Raw genomic sequence first — 12,564 nt, 5'->3', positions numbered from 1 at the left:
ACAGGGGCAAAAAGGACACACTAATGTGATTGAGATTGCTTTTGAAATACGATTGACCAAAAACCCCTGAATTTTTGATACTGAATATGCTGTGGACAAGTTTTGAATGCAGTGCTCTTGAACTGCTTTTAGAAGTGCACTGCTGAAGCTCATGCTGCAAGCTCTCAAGCTCTGGCATAGAGCCTTCAAGGAAACTGCATTCTTGTTGCTTTCTAGAACAGCTGGAAGCAGCAGCCCTGTGCAAGTGTCAGCGAAGCCTAGCTTATCATGAATCAAAAGTTAGCTTCCAGATGTGCTTTCTTGTACTTGAAACATAGGATAAAAATGGCTGTATCTTGTATATCTTAGGTGACACTAACTTAAATGTGTCCTTGAAATGTTTCACCGAGTTCTTATTGGAACAGCACTAGTTAAGAACCTGAGCTGTTGATTCTGCATTACTAAAATTCATCCTTGTAGGCTCTATGTTGACTCTTACATTTTGGAGGGGATGGGGGTTGGGAAGAGTGTCTTTGTTCTATATTAAATGCATCTCCCATGAATGTAAATTGACTTTTGATTATGGATAACTGATGTGAGAGGCTCTTCCACAGATGTCCCTCTCATCTGCTTCAGCCTTTCATGGTAAAAAATCAGCTGTAGTACCTTAGTACCTGTTTGTCTGCCTTCCCTCTGAATCCATACAAGTCTGTGGATAGCTTTGACAGGCTAGTGGTCTGTAGTTGTAATTGTTCATTATTCTGTTGTGTCTGCTGCGGCTGTTAATTCTTTCCTCATGGTGTATAATCTTAAAACAATACAAAACAAATGTCTTCTGTTAATATGCTAGATTACAGATCTTCATGTTTATAAATTGAATATGGAAGAAGACATGACCCTTACCCTTTGGGTTAAAGCACTTCAGCACTGTCAGCCTCAGAAAGCTAAGTGCCCTCAATGATTACAATAGCCTGAGAGAGGGCACCAGCCACGTACTGAACTTGTAGAAGCAGACACAGTATTCTAGACTCTTATGTAAATGTGTATATTATCAAAATTATTTCACAGCGTAACTTTAGTCTGTTGAACTATGAAAGCAACCTTTAACCTCGTGTTAACCTTGGTGGTGGGCTTGAGTTTGCTGCTCTTCCTACTCATATTTGGATCAGTCCAGATATGTGGATATGACAGTCTGGTCAGAGAGAGAGAAAGCTAAATAAGCTTTCCCATGAATTGGTCTGGGAAGCTTAAGGGACCTGGAGAGAAAGAATGATAATCAAATGATAAACAATCTGCAGGTGGTGTTTTTAACAAGTTGTTTTTCTCATAAAGAGGGTGTCTTCTTAATTAGCCAATCATGTGACATGTGTTGATTAAATGACCAATCAGGTCCACCTGTGGCAAACCAGTGTATGAAAGAGGAGGTCTGAATAAATGTGGGGCTTCTAGCCTCTTAGCTTTCTGATCTGAATCTCTGTCATCTATTCCTGATTTGGTGGTGACACAGATCTAGATACATTGCAAGTATCTAGAATTCTTCCCAGTGTTTTGTAATAGCCATCACATAACTTGAAAAAAGTGAGATATCTTTAACAGGTGCTGGGCTATGGTTGAGGAGCCCTGGAACACTTGCATTGTTTTGCCACAGTGTTTATAGGCTGGAAGTGTTGTAGTTTTGCTCTCCCTCTGCTCAGCTATGTGTTGTTCTGGGCTGTCTTTGGTACCAGAAGACTTGATTGGGTAACGTATCTGTTCAAAAAACAGTGTAGATTAGTTTTTGTCTGGAGCAATTTCTTAAGTGGTTTATCACCTAATAGTTGCACCAGTGCTATTGGGAGAAAGGACGTGGGAATATCAGACAGAGTGTTGGAGGTTCAGTTTGTATCAGCGTTGCAGGTACACACACTTGGGCTCAAGGGCTGTATGTTTTGTCAGCTGTTTATGTGGACAGTGATGTAGCTGCTTCGTTTTCTTTTCAGTACACTACAGGGTTTGAAATCTTAAGACTTTCATTTTGTTTTAGACTGTTTCTGTTGTTCAGTTTGTCAGGGTTTTCATGTGCTGCTCCATGTGGGTTTCAAGAAATTTTCTTATGAAAGTACTTCCCCAGAAGTCATCTTGCAGGAAGCTGAAGAGGCCTTTTAGTAAGAAAATGCTGAAATGATTACTTAAAGCATAAGAAGTACCTATCTGTTCTCACTTCAGAAAGTGCAGTCTAGTTCATGGTCATGCCCAGAAGTTGGCACTAAGGCCCTGTGGAGCCTCTGGGAGACTCTTGGAAGTCTGTGAACTTGTTTCTTGTGTTTTAGTGACTTCTTGTTGGAGAAATTGCAATTCTTCTGATGACGTCTTAGGACTCTAAAGCTGTGGGCATGTGGGAACTAGTATTCTTTATAACAACACAATGGAATTTATGGGATGGATGGGCCTCTGTTACTGGGTGAAGAGCTCACTGATTGACTTTTCCAGTTTAAGTGCCTGGGTATGGTTATGATTTGAAGTACTTGTCTCAAGGAGCTGGGAAATTCGGGCCTTTTGCCTGAGGAAATTTGCTTCTGCTGAGAGATAGAACTGAAGTCAGTCTTCTACCCTTTACTTTTGTTAGTTTATGTGTAGTCAGTCACCATAGTAAATATGTTCTGTGGGTGTGGGAGGCATAAGCACCTGCTAAGGTGTGCCCTAGAAAGCTTTGGAAAGAAGGATTCTTACGAAACCTTGAATGCAATTTAGGTGCTTGTTAAACTCATGGGAAGCTTCAAAGCTTAATTCCTAGTTCAACGTGTTTATGTCAAAGGATTATTTTCAAGACATAGGGAAATACTTGCTGTGAAAGTTTCTAACTTGTTATGAGGCTGAGTTTCAGGAGGCCTGTTTTGTTATCTAATGAGATTACTCATTACTAAGATAGGTTTGAACATTTGGATTCCTTCTTCTCTTTCTCTAGTCTACTACTTAAAGTTTGTAGTGATTATTTAACATTTGAAATACTTGTTTTACCTGAATAAAATACTGATATTACTGTGTGCAGAGTTTGGATATTGTGCATTGAAACTGTAATAAAACACCATCAGACTTGATGACACAACAATAATGCTGATCTAACTTTTAAAACTTCCTTATTCTCTAGTTCTTAAAGCAGCTGGTATCGTGTTCCATCTGTGTCCTCACATATCCTATCAATCTCTGGGTCATGGAGTGTTTCTGCTGATCTGGTTTGAATGTTGTAATTGGAACCAGATGCTGGGAGGGTTAGATTCTGCTTGCCTGGAGTTGCTTCCCTCCTTTTCCAGGAATGCTTTTGCTGCAGAAATATCTGAATCATTTGTGAGGAGTCTTCCAGATATTTGGCACTTAGTATGCTTGTGCTATTTTCAAACAATGCATTCTCAAGTATACTTTTGCTCTTGTTAACCAAACTGAAACTATGGGACTCAATAAACAATTAAGTAACTGGTTGAATTTGTGATATTTTCACAACAGATAAGATTATATTGCTTCATGGTCCTTGGATGTGAAATATGTTGCCACTTTTCAAAATTCTTGTTCCTGTGCTTTTTCTTAGAAAATTGAATTTGGAACTTGTAGGTCACATAAGGCAACAGAGTTTTGATACACTTCAGGAAATTACAAAACTTTGGAGAATTTTTTAACTCACTTTAGCAAATAATTACCATAGATTTTCACTTCAGTGAAATAAGTTGTGGATTGTGTTTCTAGAGGTGATAAATACTAAGTGTAAAGTGCAGAGTTGTGCAGGCATTAATTTCTTCAAGTAAAAAAAGTTATTTGTTTAGAGCATATGAGTTTCCACTGTAAAATTTTCTTTAATTATTCAGTAAGTAATTGATAATTTTTACCTCTCTGGAAGTATTTTGGTCAAAGCATATTAAGTAGTTCTTAATATTGTGCAGGCAGCTCACATACTGCAGTTAAATTATTCCTGTTCCTTCAAATGTATCAAGTTCTAGCTCTGTTGAACAGAGTAAAGGCGGGTGCAATAATGTATCAGCTAGCAGTTGTAATTGATGCTTATTATATAAAGCAGTCTTCAGGGAAGAAACTTACTCATCTTAAAAGTGAGTGGGTAATGAGGTTAATATGACAGACTTTCAAATCTTTATGTAATCTTCTCTTAAAGGAAAGGAAATGAACTAGGATTTAGTTTTGATGTATTAGTTTTATGTAGGCTATAAAGTTGACAATAAATTGTTTTGCAATTGATGAAAGGCACCAGTATCTCCACTTATTAACTAGAACCAACTATGCTAACTGTACCAGCTATCTGTAAATACAAGCTATGTTTAACTAGACCCCTTCAAACAAATGTCTGCAGCAAATCAAAGTCCGCCTGTTAAGGACAACTGCATATTCACAAGGCCTGCATTCAGCTTTATGCATAGTAGTGAAGAAGATGCCAGCTGAACTTGTGCCTGTAATGATGCGACTTTGGTGTAATGCTTTTCTTTTCCTGGTCTGTTCTCATTTACATTGCATTTACAAGACTCCAAGGAATTAAAATGAAGGGAATAGCTTCTAGACTTCTTTTGGTCACCTTGTCTAAGACAATGAGACTGATCATATGCTCTGTTCTTTGTTAGCTTTTGGCCTCTTGGCCAGTTTTGGGTACATTTTGACAGAGATGTAGGTATCTTGGATATGATTGTTTCTGTACATTTCTTCAGTATTTGGTGCTGGCTAAATATGGGGAATTCTGTACCCTGTGATCCACAGTGAAGGAAAGAAAGCAATCTAAATTGGTTGTCTTTTGGCCTTTTTGGATGGTATGCAGCTGTTCTGTTGGCCACTTTTTTGCTCTCCTTTAGTGTATGAACCTTGGGATTATTGTACTGGGGAGGAATGTAGAGGACAAATGGAATGGATATTAAGGAAACATGCTTTGATTGGTTTGGAGCAAGTTATTCTGTAAGAAAAAGCCAACTGAAGAATAGGACAGCTTAAGAAGAGTCATCTCAGTTGAGTAAGGGATAAAACACATAAGATTTTTTTGCCCATAAGTATATTTTTATCTCCATTCATTTGGCTGAAATAGTAAATAGGAGGACAAAATAAAGACTAATAAAGAGAGACCAAGGATTCCTGCTTTTTGTTTTTTTTCTTTCCTAACTTGTATTTGCAAAATTTTCTCCCTGAAAATATTATCCCTGGAGATCAAAACTGCTTTTTGACCTGGCACCTGATTATCTCTCTTACTCTTCTGGAGCTGGAGGTAACCATTCTGTGTTTGAAGACTTTATGCAGAAGTTAACACAATACTGTGTCTAAATTGCATTACACTATCCAGTTTGCTCCTCTAGTGGGTGGAGCTGCATGTTGTGTTTAAATCCATGGGGGACTAAAGGTAACATTGTAATTTTTGTGCAGACGACCTGTGCGGGCTGTGATATATAAAAGTTTCCGAGAAGTATTGATACAGGTAGAAGCCAATCACTCAAGACAAGCAGCAGCTTTACAACTCCAGGTGGAAGTTCCTTGATGATCTTAATAATGTAAAAATAACTTTAAAAGTTATTTTGCTACCTACTCTTATTTCCTTTGATCAGATTTCTGGACTGTTGGACAAAACACTGTCTTGTCCAATATCACTGATGCTAACATGAATTATAGTTCCTACTCCTGCAGTTCTTAGTTAATCTAATTGCTTGCTAGCCTGACTCAAAAAAAAAAAAAAAATCCTAGCTCCAATTGGAAAACTGCCATTAAATGGAGCACAGAATCATGGGTGTGTTTATCTGCAAGCAGGCAATAAAACAGCTGTAGGAGCTTTGAGAACTGCTTACTTTGTCTGAGCAGTCAGAGATTCATTTGTTTGTGTCTTTATCTGCTCAAATATGTTGGAAAAGGGCAGCTTCCTAGGAGTTTATCTGCAGTAGAGGTGAGGACTGATCCATAGCATGGTGGTTAGACAATGTTCTTGCCCTTCTGAATGAAGACACTGCAATACATTGCTGAGCCAGTTAAGCTTTTGCTTCCATTCCAACTTATTGAACCACATGAAGAACTGTTTAAGAATAAACTTTTGTATGTTACCATCTGAATTGATGTGCTGGGATTTCCAATGGGTGTGGTAAAAAGCTGACTTGTATAAATGGATAATGTAGCTGTTGACAACACTGTGCTTGGCTCTTTGTGAACATCTTTCTTCTGTAGGTGACGTAGGATTTGACTGTAGGATAATCCTGTGTTTATCTTCTGACCTGCAAGTAATTTTGCACTTATTAAGCAAAATTAAGCAATGCCATGGTATGCTTTTTTGAGCTTCATACAGCAGGGTTCTTGCCATAGTCTCTGTCTTTTTTATCGTAATTATAAAGTAGGACAGTTCGGTAACTAGATATGACCCAAATTGAAACTTCTTATAAAAATAAGTCAGGCTACATAAATTACAGGCAGAAAGTCTTTGCATGAAACTTTATCTCAGGTGCTTTACTGTTAAAATTGGAATCTAGGTTCTTCTTTGTTTTTCAAAGCACACTGAAACAGGTAGAATTGTGCCAATAGCTTAGAACTTATCCGTTTCAAGGTCTTTCTTCTCTCTGGCACAATATTTGCTCTGAAGCAGTCTCTTTGGATTAAGTGTTGTTTGCACAGTATCATATTGTATTGTACTTGCATTGCTTGTAACTTATTTCTCTCTCTTTCCACATTGTCTACTACTCAACAGACCTAAGTTTTTGCCATCATTCTATCTTTATTGGCTTGTGAAGAACTTGGAAGTAAACTGACATCCCTGAGCCACTCTCCTTCTCCAAAATGTGGCATAGTTTTTATGACAAGCTTATCTTGAAGATTTCAAGTCTGTGGTAGTGTGAAGTTTTCCTATTTTCAGTATCTTAATGGAATGTCTTTTACTGACAATTATTTGTCAGGATCAAATTGGAAATGGAAATGTTTTGGGTTTTTTATGGGTCAGCTATTGCAGAGAGTACAAAAGTGGTAACTGGTTTGTCACACTGGGACACTACTTGTTAAATTGTAAGTGGAAGTAAAATATGAATTTTCACATTGCTCAATCTACTTAAAGACTGGAGATTAATTTGCAACAAATATTACAGTGAAATATTGCTACTGTGCATTTAAATTTTTTTCAGACTGTAGTATTGTTAGCCCAAACTCACCTGAGTGAGGTCCTGCTGGGTTCATTTGGACTTGTTCCAGTATTGGAGTACTTACTGAAGAATAGTATATTTTCATGCTTGGTAAGCTTAGAGTAGGTCACATCCAGGTGGATATTGTAATTTAGCATTTGCAAACTGAGCTGTTGTCCGTTGATAGTGGAATTCAGATGAATTTTCTTTCTTACTTGTCTGACATACATACTAAGAAGCATGATTTTCAGGATGTCGTTTTCCTTTTAAGAGAAAAGTGCACAAAGAAAAACAATGTAGTAGGTTGAAAGCGTGACTTGGAACTATTTATTTATATATGTTCTTGTACTCCCTCTTGAGTAAAAAGAAAGAAATGGTTCTTTTTAAGCCAAAACAGAAATGTTTGCTGTTTTCCATCTCCTTTTAAAAAGAACTTGTACCATGATACTAGTTGTATTTCTCTGCTATATCTCAGTACTGAGTATAGCACCTTACTTATGCTTATTTTGCTTAGATAATCTTTCCAGGGAAAATAATTTGACTTACTTTTCAGTTGCATTTTCAGAATTCTTTGACAGTGGAATGGGTAGCGGTGCTGATGTGATCTCAAGAGTTTTTCATATAGTTTGGATTTAGCTTGGTAGGCAGATTAGTCCCACTGCTTGCTCACTCCCCCTGCCACTGGTGGGAGGGGGGAGAGAATTGAAAGGGTAAAAGAAAGAAAACTTGTGGGTTGAAATAATGATAACTTAGTAAATATCTTTTAAAAAGGAAAACAAACCCAAGAAAAGTTATTGAAAGAAAATTTGCTTACTGCTAGCTGACCAACGCCCAGCAGTTCCTGAGCAATGGCAGTGTTGACAAACTTCAAACCTCTCTGACAACTTTTATTGCTAGGCTGTGGCATGGTGATATCCCTTTGGTGGTCCAGCCATAGCTCTCCTAGCTGCTTGCTCATCCCCAGCCTGCTTGTTGGCATGGCAGTGTGAGAACCTTGATGGTGTGTATTTATTTTACTTCCATGAAGGATTGGCTTCATCTCCAATGAAGCTTTAGTCATGGTGCTTTTATACTACCTGCATCACTGCTAACAGAGCCTTAGTGCATGGCCTCAAATAGGGTTTTTGATACAAGTTTGAAGAAAGTTGTCGTGCTTCACATTCTGATTGTTTAGGCTGCACAGAAGGGTAATTCATTATGCAGTAGGATGTAATTTTAGTGTGACGTTATCAAATAATCATGATGGCTAAAGGTAACAAGGTAATCATGATAAGTTACTATGCTGCATTATTATCTGGTAGTTATGTAACTGAGCCATGTGAATGTGCTGGTTTTGAGTTTTTAATTAAAACATGAAAATTACATTTGGTTTTCCATTGCTACCATAAAACTTCCTTGTATTTATATATGTAATCTAGGTGTCATTGTCTCTTTTGGAGTTCAGACCTTGTTTTGACCTGAAGTCTGTGGATGAGAGCACATTCTGTCACTGTAGGGGGACTTCCCTGTGTTTTAAGAACTGTGCAAGCATTCACAAATACAGTTTTATTACTATTGAGATAGGCAGAGAATGAAACAAAAGTGTGGGGAAAATAAAGATCCACTAAAACTATAGCACACATGATTTTTTTTAAAGTTAATGGAGTTGCTACTTTTTGTGCTTGTGGTATTCTCATACATTAAACTATCTGAATTAGCTGTCATAGAGCCCCTTGGTGTTGGTGAGATGCAGAGATTTGTGTTTAAACAAGCAGTCACAGGACTGAGACAACTACTCCAAATTTACCAAATAATTACATTTGTAGGCAAGTTGAATCTTTCCACTCTGTCTAAACTAGATTGTTATTTTGGTTTCTGACTTACTGAAACTGGGTATTTTTAGATCTTAAGTTTGCTTGCTTTTCCTGTAAAAGTACTCTAGCTAATCCTTGCTGCTGTATGTTAATGCTTGCCATTTAAACTGGAAATCCCTTCAAAAGTCAGTTTCCTTCCCCTCCAGCTGTCAAATCATGTTTTCTTATATGGTGTTGATTCACTGTGGCTTCCTTTTTCAATTCTTATAGTAAACTATCAAGAATTCTTGACACCTACTGTACGACTAAAAGAAAAGACTGCATACTAAAATGCTGCTTCCAAATGGTGAACGATTTCTTTGCTTAATTAAAAAAAAAAAAAAGAGATGAGCTCAATATAACTTGTGGAATGGTTTCCAGTGAAAGAGCAGGTAGCTTTCACTAAAGCAGAACTGAAATTAAATCATTAAATATGTAGGAATTTGAAAAAAAATCCATTTTATCAGTTCATGTGGGAGAAGGAAAAGAAAACTAACAAAGAAATATTTTTCTTCTAGATTTTTCCATTTGATACCTGTGAATTTTCTGCAATCCAAAGATGGCAGCAAATAAACCTAAAGGACAGAATTCGTTGGCTTTGCACAAAGTCATCATGGTGGGAAGTGGTGGTGTAGGAAAATCTGCTTTAACACTACAGTTTATGTATGATGAGGTAAGAGTCTGTCATAGAAATTATCTCAGGAGGTACCTGCTACATAGTGTTGTTTAAGTTACATTTGTAGAATTATTTTCTGAAAGGGTCTAAATGTAAGTGATGTGGTATGAAATTCAGCAGTGAAGTGTGACAAAAACGTGTTTTGAGATTACTGATTTGCTCTCTAAAGGTACCTGTGAAGGTAAAATTTGGCATTTTTCAGACTTCTCACCTGTTAGATACTCTGTCATATTATTGGAATATTTTTGCATTGATCACTAGACTTAGAACTTGGTTATTATAGCTCAAAGCTTCTTCACTTAGGTGAGTTGCATGACACCTGAAACAGCCAGTTTCTTCCATGTTTTTTGTGCTGGTGTTGAGGACAGGAAAGAAAATCAGTTTCTCTTTTCCTTTTTTTCCAGTGGAAGTCATCCCTTTTTGTTAAAAGTCCGAAGCTAAGCATTCAGTGTACTTTAAAAGTAGATACTAAATTTATCTAAAGTCAAGATTACCTGATTTCATAATAGAATGCAGATAGATGTTGTGCTTGAACCAGAAGAAGTTTGGGCGATGCAAACACTGATGTTTTTGAAATTACCTCTACATTTCCTTGTAATGGCTGAGGAAAGCAAAAACCTAAAAACTGTTTGGGCTGATGAAGAGTCTGCTTTAACTATGAGTTGCTTGAGTACTTCACAGGCCTAAATGCACAATGCTTAGTTATTAGTCACAGTTCTCGTTTCATGTTTGCTATATCCAGATGCACAAACAGAAGCAAGTTTCTTATACAGGCATGATTTTACATCATGAAGGGGTTTTTTTTCTAGTTTGTTGAAGACTATGAGCCCACCAAAGCAGATAGCTACAGGAAAAAGGTGGTTCTGGATGGGGAAGAAGTCCAAATTGATATATTGGATACAGCAGGGCAGGAGGACTATGCTGCAATTAGAGACAACTACTTCCGAAGTGGAGAAGGTTTTCTTTGCGTCTTCTCTATTACAGAGCTGGAATCCTTTGCAGCAACTGCAGACTTCAGGTAAGTTACAAGGCAAGAGAATCACTCTAATTACACTGAGATGATAGAAAGTGATTTTTTTGTGTGTGTGTTTTGTAATTTCCTTTTGGTGGTCCAGACTGGATTGCAGCTCTTACTGTTGTCACATAATGTTTTGAACAGATGCCTTGCCAGGCCTTTGCTATCTGTAGAACTTTAGATGTCTTAGCTGCTGTGTTTTGGAATACCAGAAAGGCTATTGCCACAGAACAGACACACAGCAACATTCAGAAGATAGCTGCCTCACCATGGTCTCAACCACAGACTGCATCATATTAAAACTCTTATGATAGTTATAGAATATTATACGGGTAGGAGTATATTGCAGGTGTTTAATTCCAATTGAGAGAGAAAGCATTTCAATAACTCATTACTGTATTTTTAAAAAAGACAAAAGATAATAGAAAACAGTTTTACCAGTTCAAAGTGTAGTGAAATAGGAAATATTTAAAATAAAATTAAGGAAATAAATATAAAAAGGAGTTATCTGCATCCCATTGAAATTAGTCTTCTTGGAGATGCTCTCACAGTGCAAGTTAGATGCTCTAACTTAATTAGCATTAAGTAGCAGCATATGTTTAATATTTAAGGGAGGAGGAAGAGGTATGGAGAGGGGAGAAAATAAATTTTTCATCTTCTGGTGGTTTTAATTTGTGTTTCTATATATCTGTATTTCTATATTTTGAGAGAGCGAAGAGCAGGTCTTTTTTGTTTGCAGGCTAATGCTGAGTACTGTCAGTCATGGAGGACAGTTTAGTACAGTTCAGTTCCCCTAGAGTGCAAAATAACATATTCAACTGTGTTTAAATCATGACAATGCTTCAAAGTATATAATCTTTGGCCTTAGAAAATGACAATACTGCAATGACAATAGTTTTAAATACTTGAAAACTTGTTTGTTAAAATTTGGGCTTGCTTTCAGTAGAATTGTTCTGGCTCTCATAATGTGGATTTTTTTAAAGTTCTCAATTTCAAACTGGCACCTCATTAATTAGATATTTCTTGTCTAGCCTTCAGAAGGAGCTCAAAGGACAATATGAATATCATCATCTGAATTGCTGTTAGGTTAACTTTTTACGTTTTTGTAAAAATGTAAAAGTTTGTTTGGCATCTGTGGTGGTCTATCCCAGGTACCCACCAAAGCCCCTCTATATCTTCCATGCTCAGCTGGACAGGGAAGAGAAAATACAATGAAAGGCTGATGAGTTTAGGACAGGAAGAGTTCACTTACTGATTGCCATCACAGGTAAAACAGACACTGCTTGGGGAAAGGAATTGAATTTATTGCCAATCAAAATCAGAGCAGAAGAATGAGAAGCAAAACTAGCCTTAAAAATGCCTTCCACTCCACCCCTCCCTCCTTGCTGGGCTCTATCTTCTCCTTCCCAGTGGTGCAGAGAGACAGGAAATGGAGGTTACAATCAGTCCATCACACATTGTTCCTGTGGTTTCATCTTCCTCAGGGAGAGGAGTCCTTCTCTTGCTCCAGTGGAGAGTCTCTCCCATGGGAGACAATTCTCCATCAACTTTTCCACTGTGAGTCCTTCCCACAAGCTGCAGCTCATTAACTACTCTAGCATGGGTGGTTTTCTATGGGCTGCAGTACTTCAGGAACAGACTGCTCCAGTATAAGTCCCCCACAATTCCCGCCTGTAAACCTACTTTAGCATGGATCCCTCTCTTCAGGGCCCCAAAGATCCTTGCCAGGAGCATACCCCAGCATAGGTGTCCTCCATGGACTGCAGAGGAATCCCACCTCTGATGCCTGGAGCACTTCCTCCCCCTTCTCACTGAGCTTAGTATCTACGTAGCTGTTCCTCTCACATATTCTCACTCCTTTCCTCTCTGAGTGCAATTGTATCTGTGCAGTATTACTTTTAAATAAGTTACTTCAGAGGTGTTACTACCTACCATTGGCTTGATCTTGGCCAGCAG

The 12,564-nt window shown here is 37.8% G+C and overlaps 1 protein-coding gene across 1 annotated transcript in view; it reads left to right on the top strand.

Annotated features, from left to right (window-relative positions):
• Positions 1-12,564, top strand: part of RALA (RAS like proto-oncogene A) — a 30,282-nt gene that overhangs the window by 9,871 nt on the left and 7,847 nt on the right. Inside the window, exons 2-3 of the mRNA XM_054637090.2 lie at positions 9,436-9,590; positions 10,403-10,611. Of these exons, the coding sequence (XP_054493065.1) occupies positions 9,477-9,590; positions 10,403-10,611 (323 nt within the window). The 5' untranslated portion in view covers positions 9,436-9,476. The remainder of the gene's footprint in view (positions 1-9,435; positions 9,591-10,402; positions 10,612-12,564) is intronic.

Source organism: Agelaius phoeniceus, chromosome 1, assembly GCF_051311805.1.
Source record: "Agelaius phoeniceus isolate bAgePho1 chromosome 1, bAgePho1.hap1, whole genome shotgun sequence".
Taxonomy (NCBI): Eukaryota; Metazoa; Chordata; class Aves; order Passeriformes; family Icteridae; genus Agelaius; species Agelaius phoeniceus.
This window is presented reverse-complemented; position numbering and strand designations above follow the sequence as displayed.